Raw genomic sequence first — 17,664 nt, forward strand, 5'->3', positions numbered from 1 at the left:
TAGCGAGGTCAAATACGAAAATGTATAACAACTTAATTAAAAGACTAGTAATTTTTGCAACAGACTGCAGAGCTCAGAAACCGATATAACTATATATGGAAATTCAGTGTATGAATGAGGATGGCTTTTCAAATCAGTGTGGGAAAATAGTTAATAAATGGGGTTGGGATAACCAGATAGCTTATTTGGGGGAGAAATACGTGGAATCCTTACCTCAGTCCTTCTACCTAAATAAATTCCAAATGAATCAAAGATTTAAGGTTAAAAAAAAAAACTTAAAAGTACTGGAAAAATACATTAAATTTATTCTTAAACATAAAGAAGGCCTTTCTAAGCAAGGCACAAACCCCAGAAGCCATAAGGACTGATAAGTTAACTCCATAAATAAATAAAATGCAAGAAAATATCATTAAACATATGACAATGCACCAATTTTCTTAGCTTACAAACAGCTCATACAAATCAATAAAAAACAAATCATCTAATAGAAAACAGAACATGACCACACAGTTCACAGAAAATGAAATATAAGTAACCAATAAACATGAAAATGTGTTCCATCTCCTTCATTAAAATGCATTATAGCTTCATTTAGATGCAAGATACTATGTATTCACTTTCAGACGATCAAATTTTAAAAATCTAGTACCCAGGGTTGGCACGGGCCTCATAAATAATTACTTATACATTATTTGTGGAAGTATAATGGGCAAAGATTTCTGGAGAACAATCTGGCAACAACCACTGAACTGAAAATGAAAAACACCATTTGACCCAGGGTTCTATTGCTAGGCATTACCCCTGTCAGTATAATCTCATTACATGTACAAGTATGCTCACTGCAGTATGGTTTAGTAATAGTAAAATACTGGAAACCATCTGAAAGCCCATCAATGTTCGAACAGTTATAACACATTTGTACATTGGAATACCACACAGTCATCAAAAAGACTGAGGCATTTCTGCATATACTGATAACAGAAAAATCTTATAAGACACAGGTAGCAAAAAAAGCAAGGTACAGAAGAGTGTATACAGTCTGATTCCATTAATGTAAAACTTTTTTAAGTATATATTTGCTGGCAAATAACTTTTTTCCTGAAAGAATGTACAAGACACCTTAAGCTGGTTACGTTCGGAGAGAGGTGTTAGGAGGAGGAGGGAAGGAGGCAAGTGTTAACTTCAAGCCTTTCTGTACCGTCTGACATTTTTTGCCAAGTGCATATATTATCTTTCTTTTTTCCTTTTAAAAGAATACTTGATTAGTAGGTTATTTTGAGACAATCCTAGGTAGATTAGAATACTGGCAGTGCTATTTTTCAAAATACTGCAGATAAGTGCCAAGTTTTGTGATCAGAACTACCCCTTGGATTGTCTTTAGACTTTACACTTGCCCCCTGACGCTTTAATCATGATTTCCTGTTAAGTATCAAGTGACATTTTGTAATGGTAGTTGGGCTATCTAACAAATTTGTGATGGAATGATTAAACATTGCTACTCGAGGACTGAAATTCTTATACCCGAAAGGGTATTTGATAATTTATAAAATGAGCTTACACATTCTGTTTCAACTCTAAAAAAACATAAAATTGCAATAAGACTTTACATGTACCATAAAAAGTAAAGTATCCATTGAATTTAGTAAAACAGCATCACACTGGAAAAAAATACAGTCATAAAATTAACACTTACATTTTTCTGGGGACAGAGAAGCAGAAGAAAATGAGATTAAAAGTAAAAAAAAAAAAAAACAAAAAACAAAAAGAAAAACCACTTCCAAATACAGGGTGAGACAATCATTTATTTATTGGACAGGGCAAGGTCATTTAAAGAGAGGAAACATATCCAAAAGAATGTGTTTAGCTTGGTGTTACAGGCATCGATGCTCACAACGAACAACGCTACTCAATACATCATGGAAACAGGCCACATACAACCAGGAAGATGCTGCCATGCCACTCAAAAAGAAGCCACAATGCTTAGGAAACAATCATCAGGGAGTTACAGAGCATCATCATCTCCAATTCGCCGATCTGCATTTTCTGTGGCTGGGCCATTAGCCCATAGCATTTGGCTGGTTCCCTGGTTTTTAAGAAGTGAGTATTCCTATATCATAGAGAGCCTTCAATAGTAACACACTTCTGAATGTCACTGAAATCACAGTCAACTGCAGGCTTAACTAGCTCAAATCACTACATTTTTGGACTACACTAGGTAGTCATGGACTGTCTCACAGCATTATAAATAAAATTCTGAACTTAATCCATTTAGCACTGTTACGATACACCCAAATCATCTTTAGTCCTATGGTACATACTTGAAAAAAGAGAGCAGAAATTCACTGGAGGAAATTAAAGAAGAAATTTGGGAAGCTCACCTGGCCCGAGGTATACAAGCTGCTAACAAAGTTAGACATGCCTGAAAACTGTTATGTCAATTATTTGCCAAATTATTTGTCATTAGTTGTAGCAGGTCTTTCCTGACTGGGCAAAGATTTCAATACCTATTCTAGAGACTAGCCAAAATATTCTAAGTAGAAGTACATCACAAATGCTTGGTCATGAGGAAATCCTATTCGGCACAAGATTGACTGAGAAACCTGTTAGGTATCTCACCCTCCCTCCTCACATCCACTGCCTTTACCAACCACTGCCTTTCACAGCAAGCCCAGTTTCCAAGACGCAAAGTTCTCACTCCACATAAAACAAAATCATATTTGGGAAGCCAGTCCCAAAAGACCAGATATTGTACAAATTCATTCACATTAAATAACCAGAATAGGCAATCTATAGAGAGAGAACATAGATTAGTGGTTGCCCGGGGCTGGGAGGCACTATGGGGGAAATGAGAGGTGACAGCTAAAGGGTACAGGGTTTCTTTTGGGAGTGAAGGAAATGTTCTAAAATTGACTGTGGTCATGGTTGCACAACTTTGTGAACATACAGCAAAATCGCTAAATTGTACCCTTTAAAAGGGTGAATTTTAAGTTATGTGAATTTTATCTCAAATAAATTTGTCAGAAAAACATATCAGGAAAGGAAGATAGCCCCAAAAGAGAAGAAAACAAGAGGCTCTTGCAAGTCACGTCAGACCTGAGGAAACACTAGACAAGCCTGACGTAAGGAGCTTGATTCTTGCACAATATTTTGATTTAATTATCACCACTTTAACCCGTGAGTTCACATTTTTAACTTATTTCTACGTTATTTTAGGTTATCAGCAGATTTCTAACTCTGTTCTCTTAGAAAGCAGGCAGAGTCAGTATTCCACACACAGACTGGGTTGGCAAACAAAGCAAAACTGAACGACAATAAAAAGCCAATGACAAAACCACCTCGTGCTTTGGGGCTGTGTGTTAGAAGGCAGAAGAGAAGAGCTGAGGTTCATTCCTAATGGAAAAAATGCCATCAAGCGTAAGAGCATCTTATGACTCTTGCCTAAAACACATTTCCTTTTCAAATCTGCATACAGTTATTCCCTTTACACCTATTGTCATACCTGTACAATTCAACAAAAGCAATGTTCTCTACAAAGAAATGTTAAGCTTCCTGCAGATCAAAAAGCAGCCAAATTTCCCCAAAATTACTGTTTCTAAAAAAATCCTACTCTGTACCCCATCCTCACCTTCAGCAACATACAATGAAGATGGAAAACTCTAAGCCTGCTACAAATCAGAAGCTATGAAACAATTTCTTAACTGACCTTTTTAAAAACTTAAAGATATTAGTTCCAAATATATAGAACATATTTGGCCCAATTCCTTTGAAGTCTACCTTTAATAAGAAGTTTCCTTCATTTTTACTAATTCACTAGTTTAGTGTGCAACGAAATAACAGAGTTATTTTTGAATAAGTTAAACTGGCTAATGACATGGAATCAGTTTTCCTCAGTGATTACTATTTTTTTACACAGGCAAGATAATCAAATCACGAATGGTCTTTTTGGTCTATCTTCAACTATTCTTATACTACAAAATCAATTAGGGAAATTTCTGACAGATAAATGAAGAGAACACAAGTAGCTTTACAACAAGTTGAGTTTGTTAAATATATTTGTTATGACAAAGAAGTTCTGACACAAAAATTGCTCACTGCACACAGAACCCCAGAGAAGTGATGAAACAAGACAGCTGATGTTAGAAGGTGTATGGGAGCAGAACGGGCTGAGAAGGCATGGGTACATTAAAAACTGGCCAGTACCTGCTGAAGCAGAGTCACTTTTTAGGGGGCGTAAGAAAAACTAAGTCACCATTTTAGTCTCCTTAGAGAAGTGCATTTGTTGTTAAGAACTGAAGGTCATTTTACTATCGTTCGTGCTGCAAAATGCAGTAGTCACACTATTTCCAAAAGAATCCTAAAAACTGTAGTGCAAAAGAAATCTAAGAAAATAAATAATTACGAAACCATCAACATTTTTCCAAGAAATGTGTTCAAAACAGTGACTTTTACAAAAGATGTGAATTTGTTTTAAATGAAAAAAAGAACTCTCTCTTTGAAAGATCAAAGACTCATTTCACAGATAACTTATACCGCATTAATGACTTGATTAACAGTGTACAAACAAGGGCCATAGACTTTTGTTAATTAGGTCTGAAAGATCAATATAAATACTGATAGGGGAGTGTTTTATACCCCAAACTCCAATATTCCAGCTCTGTGTCCTGTCCTATTATTATAATTTGTAAAAATCTTAACGACGCAGTGATTCAAGTTTTCGTAACTTCAACGATGTGTTAGAGGACAATGCATCTTGGTTTGAAGAATTTGTTGTATCCGAAGGCCGGAACAGTACTCGACCACGATGATTAAATACATAAAATGATGGGTGATTCCTTAACGTGTCAAATGTCCTTAAAAGAAAAAAAGCATCAGTTTTAGATAAACCTTTATAAAAGTGTACGCGACAACAAGCAGGCTTCTAAACAATTATGAATTTGCTATGGGTTATATTTTAAACTAAGTTTAAATCCATGAAATCAGCCTATCAATGGCATTTATACTCTATCTCATTTTTTTTCCTGTACAAGGAAAGTAAGAAACCTGGAAAAGCAACAAAAGCCCTCGAATTTTTTTTATGCAGCCATTCCTTCCAGGATGTCTATGACTAATAACACAAATAATTGCTCAACTTTAATCACCTCTGTAAATCTAACACTAGCCCAGGTCAGTCTTTTAAAAAAACAGTACACAGATGGCACTTTTGATCAGTCTCATTTGGCCCTCACTATTCAAGCCATATGATCATTTCAGAGATCTGTTTTCCAAGAATCTTTCAAGTATAGCAAAAAATTTCTTTTGGCCCTTCTGTACCTGCTGTTGTCCAAACTCACATATTTTGCTACCACCTACTAAATTCATATATTTTGCTACCACCTACTTCATCCCATTCTGTTTTACTTGCTTCTTTCCTGGCCCCTTGCCTGCGATTCCTAGTAGACTCTTTGTAAGAACAGCAGTGGGTGGTGATAGTAGAGTATCCGCTCTTCTATTCCAGGAAGATACATGTAGTCTAAAAAAAGTGCACAAACACCTAAGTGTATGGCTTTTAGTGTTGGTTTGTTTTTAAATATTATTTTCCTGGGGAAAAAAAAGAACTCTTCCTTTAATAAAAACTCAAACCTCAAAGTCAGCCTACCTAAAAATCCAAGGATAGCCCCACATAAAACAGGAAGCCTGAGATATGACTATTTAAAACGTAAACTAAAAAGTAGAAGTAAAAAAGGGGTGAGTTTCCTCTAAAACGTAAAAGTTTACTGGGACTCCTTCTAGGGAAATATTGCAAAGGGTTAAAATATTCAGGATCAAGAAGGTGGGTAAAGTCCAAAGATGGAATTGAACAAAGTTAAACATGATTTTATGAAAGTAAGAAATATGGAAAAGAAAAGTGAGTAAAGCTCATGAAAATAGCTTAGAAGACGTATAGGAGACATAAGAAGCAGAATAACAAATATACATTAATCCAGGGATAGAAAAGGGCCGGAGAGCAGAGTTTGTTACAGACTAGGTTCAAGCAATAGAGGAAACAGAAAACCCCTTTTTCTTTCAAAGACTAAGCTGGGACAAGAGGATAAAAAGAAGAAAAAGGAAGGGAGGGAGGGAGGGAGGAAGAGCTGGAAGGAAGGAGGGAAGGAAGGAGAGGGAAGCAAAGAGACAGGACGGAGGGAGTGAGGAAGGAAGGGAAAATTTCTAAGGTAACATCTTCCTATATATCTATTTCCATCCATCTGTCCCTCCAACCAACCAACAAATAATTTTAAGCAACCATAACATAACATCTTATCCTAATATCAATAATCTGTCGTTCAACTTCCATTTTTCCTATTATATCAAACACTGCCTCAATATTTTTATCACATTAGTCATACAAACTGCATAATCAAGACATAAAAACAAAACCAACTTTCATGTACCAGAAAATATACATTTTAAATTACGTAAATGAAGCAAAACCCCTATGAAATTAAATGCCTATGAAAAGGGAAAGACTTACTTATTTTTTAGTTCTGAAGTGGCATCCATGTCTTTAAACTCCCCTGCAATATGAACTATACCATAACAGGTAACTGCAAAGGCCAGAAGTGTCTGAAGAACTATCTGTGAGTATAAAGATTCAGATTACTACACAACATACAAATATTGTAAAAATTTGCAATTTTCTCTCCATCTCTTTTTAGCCTCTAACAGGTATTTCTCCCAGATCCTATCAAGGAATCACTTCTCACTTCAAATGATTTGGACTTGGACACAATACAATCTTCTATAAATTCTGTGGATCAACTGTAAAAATACTTTTGGGTTTTGCTCAAATAGCAAAAACAGGTACTGAGCCATTCAGAACTCAGTTATCAACTATTACCTGCTTCCAAGAGCAACCAAGAATTGTTCAATGTATTATTGTTAAATATCATAGAGTATAGAAAGAACACCCCTTACCCACCACTCAGCCTAAGAAAGAGAACATTATCAGTACCTTTCAAGTCCCATGTGTCCCTTTCCAATTATATTCTTCACCCTCCCTCTCAACATTAACTCTTGTCCTGAATTGTGTATTAATCAGTTCCTTGCTTTTCTTTATAATTTTACCAGCTATGTATGTACCTCTAAAACATATATTGTTTACTTCTTCCCTTTTGAACTCTTTTGTGAGATTCATCCCTGTTGTGGTATATAGTTGTAGTCCATTCATTTTCATTGTGTTTTGTATTTCATTATATGAAAATACCACAAGGTATCCATTCCGCTGTTGATGGCTATGTGGGCTGTTTCCTGTTTGTTACTTTTACGATGTCAATATGGATATCCTTGTGTATGTGTCCTGGTGCACAGGAGTAGGATCACTGGAGGAGAGCACACACACATTCAACTTTACTAGGTAAGACCAAACTGCTTTCCAAAAACATTGTGCAAGCAAAAACTTGCAATGTTTGCTATTAACCAACATGGGATTACAGGCATATTTTATTTTCTTGATTGTGACTTTCTGTATTTTTCAAATCTTCCCATTTCTAAACAGAAGGAAGTTATTTTTAAATAGATATAAATGAATTTGTGTGTGTATGTATGTACCACAAAGCAAAGGTGATGAGAAAATGAGTTAATAGCCACATCTACCATATTTTTAATTATAGACAACTAAAGTCAAAATTAGCCACAAGCTATTACTCTAACTTTCTAAATTAAAACCTAATGTCATATGTTATACCAGTTTACATTCCCACCACCAGTGTACCAAGACCTATTTCATACAATGCAATCACAGGCACCATTAATAAGAACGTCATAAATCCATGAGTGTCACGAAATATGTCAAGATAAATTGCTAAGTAATAAAAAAGCTAATTATAAAACTATATACACATGCATAACTTTTTAAAGAAAAACTCAGTGTTTCAATTACGTAAAAGCATGAATAAAGATAATGTTGTTTATGCACAGGAAGAAAACTGAACCAATGATACACCCCAAACTGGTGGGAGTAGACTTGCTGAGCAATGGGGTCAGTTTTTTTTTTTCTTAACTGTATTTTACTCTTTAGACTTACTGTTTGATTGTTCTTTTAAAGTAGAACTTACTACTTTTGTAATTTAAAGTTCAATAAAGATAAAAATTGTGAATGAAGCTCACATATCATTTTAGCTTAAAAAAACACCTCCTTGTTTTTCTTTAGTTTTACCATCTGTGTATATGTCCCTAAACAATGTTTTGTTAGTTTTGCTTGTTTTTATACTTTAAATATAAAAGGAACTTTTCTAAAAAACGAAGTCAAATAATCAACTTTTTATGTCCATCTTAGACTATGGAAGGAGTAACTTCTAGAAAGACTATTTAAACTACAGTTCTAGAAGCCAAACAGATAAATCTTTTGTTTCCAAATTCTGGGGTTTTACAATGAGCGACAAAAGGTAGAGAACAGATATTATTTCATATCTGGAAGATTTTTAAGAGAATAAAACCCTGTAAAACATAAGCTATGTGGCTAATTTTTTAAAGACATTTTAATGGAATATAAATGACCAACTTACATCTATTGGCAGTGATTCATCTTCCTTTTCTGTTAATCGCATATAAGAACGATCTATAAACCAGAAGCATACCATTAAGGAAATTGTAGCCCATTTTTCTTTCTTAAAATGCAAGCAAATCAAAATACCAAAGAAGCAGCTGACTTATATGCTACATAAAGTAATGCTAATCCCGGATTCCTCAAAAACCTCTATCTTCTAAGGCAGTCAACCTGATCTTGAACTATTTTATTTACATCATGACTGTTTTGTCGCTTTATAAAACAGGAGAAGAGTGAAAGGTGAGCAAGTATGAGGAAGAAATGCCTAAACATAATTTTTCTTTCATTACCACAGGAAAACTAGAATCCTCTGAAATTCTTTCACTAACCGGTCAATCACAACTTTAAAAATTAATAAGTCTACAGAAAATCTCAACCCTGAAATAGCACCATCATCACATAGTATGGACAAAGTAATATTGGTATAGAAATGTTTTTCCTGAGAGAATATGCTGGGGCAGAGGTGGAATAGGAGAAATTCCCGGGCATCAATTTCTGCTTCTATGATTTAATTATAATTCTGCTGCTGCCTTAGCCTCGGGAGGCAGCAAGGTATGAAGGAAAAGGATCAGGATCTGGAAGCTGAAAAGCCTAGATCATAATACCAGCTCTTGAATGTACTGTAATTGACTATATCTCATTCAATGTAAGACACTCTCATGGATTGTAACATGTATCTCAATTTCAGAGTGTTAAAATGTAGCAGGGGGTGTACGTCTCAGAATCAAAGAAATATAGTATCTTTTCACTGCCTAAGTTTCTGCAACAGTAAAATAGGAATAATGTGAGGATGAAAGAGATACATGATAGGCACTCTGCCATAACTAAGGTCACCACGGCAAAGATGAGCGCGCCACAGCACCACAGTATCTGCTGCCACAATCTGACGTGACACAGCCTCAAAGGTAAATACTGGTCTCTTTCCATCTTGAACGTTATAAAGAGGTCCACTACAGTGACAAATGCCACAAGGCATTCTCATCTCATGGGGAACATACAAACACAAAATCCTAATTCCAGAGGAACCTCACACAATCTCTATGTAATAATGTACTGTGGACTAAGAAACCCAAATTGTTGTGAGTGAACGTGTAGTGACTCTTAAAAGAGAATGTGTTTAGAAACACTTCTGAAGTTTTACCTTACAGGATTTAGCATAAGGACAGGTGTAAAAGAAAAATCAAACCAATACCAAAAATAGGTTTTGGCTAACTTCCCACTGCCTGTTCACTTCCCAGCTAGCTTTCTTCTTTGCACGAAGCCTAATCTCACTCTAACACTACCTTTAACCAGGCATTTCCTCTGTAAGACGAAGGGGTTGGACTTCAACAACCTCCTGCGCTTGGCCTGTAAAAATTTACAGCTGAAGCCTATTGTAGAAAATGACAAAGGATTTCACAGTATCCTAAGTTCCCCTAGGGCAGTGCTTCTCAAAGGGATGTAAATAGAATCACCTGGGGATCTTATTAAAATGCAGATTCGGATTCAATAGATCTGGGGCAGGGCCTGAGTTTCTGCATTTCTAACAAGCTCCCAGGTGATTCCCACGATAGTGGTCTGTTGACCACACTTGAGCAGCAAGGCTCTAGGATACTTTCCTTAACTCCTTGCCCCCGGAAAAAAGACTGGCCCCCGTCTCCATTTATCTCTACACATTTTAGAAATAGCATCTAGATCACTTTAAGTGTTTATTTCTGGATCCACTTGTTTCTCCACTCGACTTTGAACTCCCTCAGGGCATCATTGTACCTCTGGCACCTAAGCACAGCGCAATTTCAAACAATTACTCAAGACTGAATTTTATAAAGCAGTGTAGCACACAGGTTCTAGAGTCAAACTGCCTGTCTTTGAATCCTGGCCCCACCATTTATCATCTCTGTAATTTTGTGCAGATTTCCCAGCTGTGTCAGTGTCAATTTCTTCATCTTTCAAACGCGATAATGACAATAATAGCTACCTTACAGGGCTTTCGGTATGACTGAATTATATGCTACATGTAAAGTGCTTACTTCAGTGCCTGGCAACGTGGTAAGCACTTAATTATGTCAGCTATTATTATTATTATCATTAAAGATTGGAGCTTTGGAGAAACTGTCACAGAACAGAGGAGACAGGGGAAACATGACAACGAAATGTAATGTGATACCATGGATTGATTCCTGGAACAGAAAGAAGACATTCATGGAAAAACTGGTGAGATCCAAATAAAAGCTAGATTTAATAGTAATATACCAATGTCAGTTTCTTAGTTGTGACAATATAACAGGGTAATGTAAGATGTTACCAAGAAGGGAAACTAGGTGAGGGGTATACCGTAACTCTTCTGTACTATCTTTGCAACTTTTCTGTAAATCTAAAATTTCAAATAAAGAAACGTATTTTAAAAATAAAGCTGAATTTCTGTCAGGCAAATGTCATAATACATGTTTGTAAAAAGTAGTTAAAATAACTGGATCATTTTAATTACATATAATAAATGGAACAAAAGCTTTTATCTTAAAAATAATTAGAACTTTGAAAGAATTCACATTTTATTTTCTACTTTATTTCTATTTACTAGTTTTAGTAATCTAGCAAATAAAAGGCATGAAGTTCAACTTTGAATTCATCTCCTTCATTCAACAAATTTATTGAGTACCTACTGTGGGGAACATCGTGCTAGGCACTGAGATTACAGCAATGAACAAAATATACACTGCCCCTGTCCTCATGGGCTCTATAGGCTAGGACAGGGGTCGGCAAACTTTTCCTGTAAAGGGCCAGATAATAAATATTTTAGACTTTGCAGGCCTAGATACTCTATCACAACTATTCAACCCCGCCCTTAGGAAGCAGCCCTACAATACCTAAATGAATGGGTGTGGCCGTGCACCAATAAAACTTCATTGATGCACATTGAAACTTGGAATTTATATAACTGTCATGGATCATAAAAATGATATTATTTTGCTCTTTCCCCCAACAATTACAAATGTAAAAACATTCTCAGCTCACTACAAAAACAAGAGGGAGGCTGCATTTTGCCCACATGCCAGAGTTTGCTGACCCCTGGTCCAGGAGAGAAGGAAGATCTCAAAACAGATCAGCTGTCTCAAGACTGCACTGCATCCTCCGCTGGACTCCAAGTTTCTTCTTGACGATACATCCGATTGTATTTGTATAATAAAGTACTTTTACTTTTTTTTTCATTTAAACTTCCCAATCACTCTGTGACACAGAAAGGGCAGGAATTAAAATCCACCTCAATGAAGACTCAGAGAAGGGACGTGACTTGCCCAAGGTCACACAGATTTAGCGGTAAAGCAAGTTTTTACATACCAGCCCTCCAGACTTCCAGACCAATGCTCTTTCCTCTGTACCACAGTGCCTCCCTGACGCAAACGGTCACTTAACTTAGTCTCTGCCTTAACAGCCCAGGAATGCCCAAGATGTTGTCCATCTAGTTGTCATGGGACCATGAGCATCCGAGGTTCTCAATCTGACACTTTGCCTGATCAGCCCCACGCTGGATCTGACATCACTTGTCCAGCATTCCCAGACAGACTCCCTCTCTGCGCATCCTGCAGCCCGCCCGTCCCGCTCGGAGCCCTCTCCCAGACACCCCCCTTCGAACCCGGCTGCAATCTCAGGTGTCCCCACTCTCCGCAAACTCAGAATCCGAGCCTTCCATCGGGGAGCTCCATGCCGCTTCTCGTAGTCACCCCAAACTGTAAGGTGTCAAATGACCGTTCCTGGGACACTCGATCTGACAGTCCCACAGGGGTGCGCCCACACACCGCCCCCGGAGTCCCTCACGGGACCGGACCCAAGCCCCCGGGCACTTACGCTGCGCGGCGGAAAAGGCCGCGTGGGCTAGGGCAAAGAGGCCGATGCCCACCAGCCCCTTCCACAGCGACGGCGCCATGATTCCGGCGGAGCAGCAGCCCAACAAAAGCAGCGAAGGGCGGCAGAGCTGTTCCTTCCTCCACCGGCTGGCGTCCGCGCAGCGCAGAAAGATGACGTCACTGAAGCCCTGGGCGCGAAGCGCCTCAGAGGTGGAAAAACCGAGGAGCCGTGAGAAAGCGGAAACAGGAATGCCGGGAAGAAGGGGAAAGCGACAAGGAATAAGGTCCGCGAGTGTCCACGAGCCAAACCTGCGCCGCGCTGCCTCCCTGCGCGAGGCGGAGCTGAGCGGAGGGCGTCAAAGAAGAGGCGAAAAGCTGCCCGGCTGGGAAGCGGAGAGGAAGGGCGCCAGCAAATGAGCGCGGGCCGCGGGGCAAGGGGCGGGGCCTGCAGGGAGGCGGGGCGGGGCCTGCGAGAGGCCCGGGTGAGGCTGCGGAACCGGGGACTACAGGCGCTGGTTAGAGGCTGTTGGTGCTGGGTCTCTATCCGCAGCAGGGGGGGTTTTTTTGTTTGTTTTGCTTTTCCCTCAAGCTGTGTCCTTTGTTTCCTGTTGGCCTTTGCTGTGCTTCAGCCCTGTAGGAACCGGCACTGCGGAAGGAGGCAAGGGTGTGGAAGCGAGGAGGCGGCTGGAGTGTAGAGGGAAACAACCCGGGATTTGGAGCCCCAAACACGTTGGCATGCGGGGGATGCTCAGTAAAAGTCAGTTCCCTTCTCCTTACTTTCAAAAGATCTTTGAGAAAGATTCGTGTCCAAAGGGGTGTAGCGCGGCAGGAGTTTTTTGTCATGAAGGGAACCAGTTTACATTAGGTAGAAGTGAAATGGGAGGAATGTAAGAATGCTGACAATGCAGGCCCATCTTGTCTCTATCTCTATCTCTTATCAGAATAAAATGTACTCTCCTTTCTCGATTCCTGTTTGTCTTCATCCCCTAAAATGTAGACATTCGATAGTGAGGTTATCCCCTTGACCTCTTTTCATTCTGCTCTCCTTTGGCGAGCTCACCTATTCATTCCCACCGCTTCAGCCATCGTCGATATCCAATGATTCCAAATAGACATCTCTATCTCAAATGTTTCTCCTTAGCTCCAGACCGGCCTTTCCGACTGCCTGCCGGTCATTTATTTCTATCCTGCGGCACTTCAAACTTAATATGGCCAAACGGGATTCATCCTCTTTTCCAAACTCTGCGCTGGTTCCTCAAGTGCCCCCGACTGATCGCACAGTTTTGTAAACTGCATATCACAAGGTAAATGCAAAGTATGATCGTCATTCTTTCCACTCAACCTTATCAGAAGTCTACGTTTTATCTGCATCACTTTGCACACTCTCACTTGCTCAAAGATAACTCTCTTGACCACCCCTTTTAAATGTGCAATCTTCCCATTCCTGATCACCTCAGTCTGCTTTATTTTTATATAAGCTTCTAACATACTCTATAATTTAATTATGTATTATATTTGTTGTGTTGTTATTGTTTACTGTCTCTTTCCCCCCAATGGAATGTAAGTTCCAAGAGGACAGAGGTTTCTGTCTATGCCTAGAACAGTGCCTGTCACATGGTAGGCATTCAATAAATTTTGTTGAGTGATGCGTGAATGATGGGAAAGAATGACGGAGGGATGTATCCTTGTTTGAAAGCATCTCTATAGAGAGTCCTTTCATTATTTTGAATTGGGCTCAAAAATCCCTGTGGACTTGTATGCACTCTTAAATTTTGATAATACTTTGATTGATGATAAACATTTTCTGATATACTTGAGCTTCCTCAAAGCCAAAAAAAAATCTAGAAAATAAAGAAAGCATCCAAGAGTCATCAGATTTCCTCAACTTTACCTATATAGTTTTTGTCCTGGATCCCATTTTCCAAACCTTTCATTGTGGTCATTATTTTTCTCTGGGCTCTCTCCAATTTCTTCACCTCTAAGCCAAGATTTGACACAGTACTTGTTCAATGTCAAATACAGTATAATATATTCCTTACGAATGTAGTCCTATTTATAAACCTCACAATCAGGAAGAACCAGGAAATATTCTCTCTGTACCTGACAGGAAAGTACTTCCTTCTCCACCCCTGGAAGGTGACAAGATAGAAAAGATAGTTGACCTCCAAAAATCTTAAAACTTTGTTTTAGCTTTGATAATGGTCAAATTGAAATTAGCCTTTTCAGGTACCCTATTAAGTTGTCTCTTCTAATATTAATTTATCTGAAGCAGGAAATGATTAGGAAGTTTCTTAAAGGAGTTGAGATCTGGTTCCTTTCTTTTGAAAAGATGAAGCTATTGAGCCAGCCCTGATGGCCTAGTGGATAAAGTTTGGCAAGCTCCACTTTGGTGACCTGTCTTTGGTTCCCGGGTGTGGAACCACACCACTCATCTGTCAGTAGCCATGCTGTGGCCACGGCTCACATAGAAGAGCTAGAAGGACTTACAACTGGAATATACAACTATGTACTGGGACTTTGGGGAGGAAAAATAAAAGAAGAAGATTGGCAACAGATGTTAGCTCAGGGAAAATCTTTCCCAGCAAATAATGATAATAATAATAATAATAATAATAACCTTGCCAATTTCAAAAGAAAAAAAGGATGAGGTTATAGAAAAAAGAGGAGCTAGTAAGGAATCTGGTATTTATATAAACCACCAATGTATTATCCTAGTCTTCAGGGAAGTGACCAGTGTCTAGGCATTGAATTTTGTTTTCTCCATTACCCTGTTAAAATGCGTTCCCCATTCTCTTCTTTTGAATCTCTTACCCAAGTACTGAGTGCAAAAGAAATTAGTCTAGTTTCACATTTTCTGGAAATAAATGGTTATCTCATATTCATGGAGTGGGATTTTAATTGTCTTATCTGTGGATTCCAACTTGAAGGGAAGCTAAGGTATTCATAGTCACAGTTATCAAGGACTGTATCATTCAAACATGTCCTTGGGTCCGCTCGTACAGTGTTCTCTAGGTTGGAGTTAATCCCAAAGGTGCAAGGTACAGCTAGTGGCAGCACTGTTTTCATGAGCTCTTCGAACAAAAGTCAAACCTCATGAGAAAGAGCATTTAAATTCCTAGGTGACCCCAGAAGTACCTTTAGTTTTCCCAAAGAAACAGCCATTTTCCGTATGCACAGTGAATAAATGATGTGGATGTTATTAAAGCTGGGGATAGCGATCTCTAAAGTGTTTCCTACCAAGATGCTATTTATGAAGACTCATCACCTTTCCCTGGGATAGTCCGTTGAACAGAGAAAGCACAGCAATCCCCGGATTGTTTTAAAGTTAATTAGCTTTGTTACATGCCACCCAACCAGACGAGTAACTTCACACACCACTCATCCGTGTCTCCATTGCCCATGTAGATTCTCCCTCTAGCTAGCACACTCTGTTCTTTTCTACCTAGTTCAAAACACCACTTTCCCTAGGAATACGTTCCTGACTATCATAGATACCGAGGTGTATATCTATTGTAGGTACTAAACCTTTCTTCAAGCTATTTATATTTATTACAACCTCCCTGGCTAACAAATTCAAGAAGTTTACTACTTTCTCGGTAAACTAGCATTTTCAATATTTATATTGAAATTGCACCCTCTTTATTTTTTTCTTTACAAAAGTGACGTGTACTCAGTGTAAGAAATTCAAACAAAACAATGTATTCCTCTTAAAGCATTAAGTGGTGCCTTGGTAGTTCGAGTTTTGAACCTTAGTAAACAATACTGTGGTTACTTGATTCATATCTTTAAGATTTGTTTGCTGGGAGTTTTATACTTCTTAAAAGCATATGCTGTAGAATCAAATTGGATTTCAATCCTGGATTCTCCTTCACTCCTTCTGGGAGATTGGACAAGTTACTTAGCTTTACTGTGCTTCAGTTTCCTCATCGGTAAAGTGGGGATGATAATAGTATTTACCTGATAAGATTGTTGTCAGGATTGAGTGAGATGATGCGTATAAGTTGTTTAGAATAATCTCACAGATCGTGAGCACTCAATATATGTTAGCTGCTATTACTATTGTTGTTGCTGCTGGTGTTGACTCTTCTAGCTATTTTTTTTTTCAGACTGGAGAGGTTCTTTATGCACTTAGTCTTTCCTGAAACATCAGTTGCTTCTCCCCTATGATTATTTTAATTGCTCTTCTCTGGACCATTTCCAGATGTACTAATATCTCTCTCGGGGTTTCATTACCACATTGGCACATAGTATCCTAGGTTACTTGTCTGAGGTTAATACAGTTATTCATTTCAAATAGCATTGATACTGTAAATGACACCAAAAATCTTATTTGCTTTTTTAGCACATTGGACTGGTATGTTCATGAAACAAACTGAAAACTAACTGATAGTTATAACCAACTCTTTCTTCTACTCCTTGAATATAGACATTCCCTATACTATTGCCCTAAGATTAGGTCTCTTTCTACCCTTTCTTCTTTGGAGAACACATGAACTTCCACAGCTTCAGTACTGTGCATACAGTGGACCCTCTGTATTGGTGGGTTTTGCATCTGCAGATTCAATCAACCACAGGTCGAAAGACCTACGATGGTCGCATCTATACTGCAGATGCGTAGACCTTTTTTTCTTCTCATTTTATTCCCTAAACAATACAGTATAACAACTATTTACATTGTATTGGGTATTATAAGTAACCTAGAGATGATTTAAAGTATACAGGAGGATGTGCATAGCTTATATGCAATTACTATGACATTTTATATAAGGGACTTGAACATCTGCAGATTTTGGTATCTGAGGAGGTCCTGGAACCAATCCCCCATGGATACTGAGGGATGACTGTATAGCTTGCCGATCTATCACTGGTCTTGACTTCACTCCTGAACTCCAGACCCAAGCTTCTAACTGCCTATTTTGATACCTCCACTTGGATATCTCACCAGTCCCTTAAATCCAACCTGCCCAGAGCCAAGCTCTACCTTCTGACTCCCACTGTTTTTCCTTTTTTTTTCTTTTTTTTTGGAAGATTAGCCCTGAGCTAACATCTGCTGCCAATCCTCCTCTTTTTGCTGAGGAAGACTGGCCCTGAGTTAACATCGGTGCCCATCTTCCTCTACTTTATATGTGGGACGCCTGCCACAGCATGGCTTGACAAGCGGTGTGTAGGTCCACACCCGGGATCCGGGCCACCGAAGCAGAACATGCGAACTTAACGGCTGCACCACCGGGCCAGCCCCCTGGCTCCCAGTTTAATGCCATTAGCCATCCTACGTTT

The 17,664-nt window shown here is 38.6% G+C and overlaps 2 protein-coding genes across 3 annotated transcripts in view; one reads left to right on the forward strand and one right to left on the reverse strand.

Annotated features, from left to right (window-relative positions):
* Positions 1-1,782: 1,782 nt before the first annotated feature.
* Positions 1,783-12,834, reverse strand: MMGT1 (membrane magnesium transporter 1). The gene is made up of 4 exons (XM_001490714.7): positions 12,389-12,834; positions 8,523-8,575; positions 6,491-6,594; positions 1,783-4,850 (listed from the first exon to the last, which is right to left on the reverse strand). The coding sequence occupies exons 1-4, from the start codon at positions 12,465-12,467 to the stop codon at positions 4,691-4,693; spliced, it is 396 nt and encodes a 131-aa protein (XP_001490764.1). The 5' UTR covers positions 12,468-12,834; the 3' UTR covers positions 1,783-4,690.
* Positions 12,671-17,664, forward strand: part of SLC9A6 (solute carrier family 9 member A6) — a 69,797-nt gene continuing 64,803 nt past the window's right edge. The window contains exons 1-3 of one of the 2 annotated variants that reach the window (XM_070257859.1): positions 12,671-12,902; positions 13,017-13,144; positions 13,529-13,691. The gene's annotated coding sequence lies outside the window, so the exon portion shown is untranslated. The remainder of the gene's footprint in view (positions 12,903-13,016; positions 13,145-13,528; positions 13,692-17,664) is intronic. The other variant, XM_070257860.1, reaches the window with a different exon arrangement.

Source organism: Equus caballus, chromosome X (assembly GCF_041296265.1).
Source record: "Equus caballus isolate H_3958 breed thoroughbred chromosome X, TB-T2T, whole genome shotgun sequence".
Classification (NCBI taxonomy): domain Eukaryota; kingdom Metazoa; phylum Chordata; class Mammalia; order Perissodactyla; family Equidae; genus Equus; species Equus caballus.

Coding starts and splice junctions, on each gene's coding strand:
- MMGT1 (XM_001490714.7), bottom strand. CDS start 12,467: ATGGCGCCGTCGCTGTGGAAGGGGCTGGTGGGCATCGGCCTCTTTGCC. Junction 8,576..12,388: donor GGCCTTTTCCGCCGCGCAGC/GTAAGTGCCCGG, acceptor TCTGGTTTATAG/ATCGTTCTTATATGCGATTA. Junction 4,851..6,490: donor ACTTCAGAACTAAAAAATAA/GTAAGTCTTTCC, acceptor TTTTCTTTTAAG/GACATTTGACACGTTAAGGA.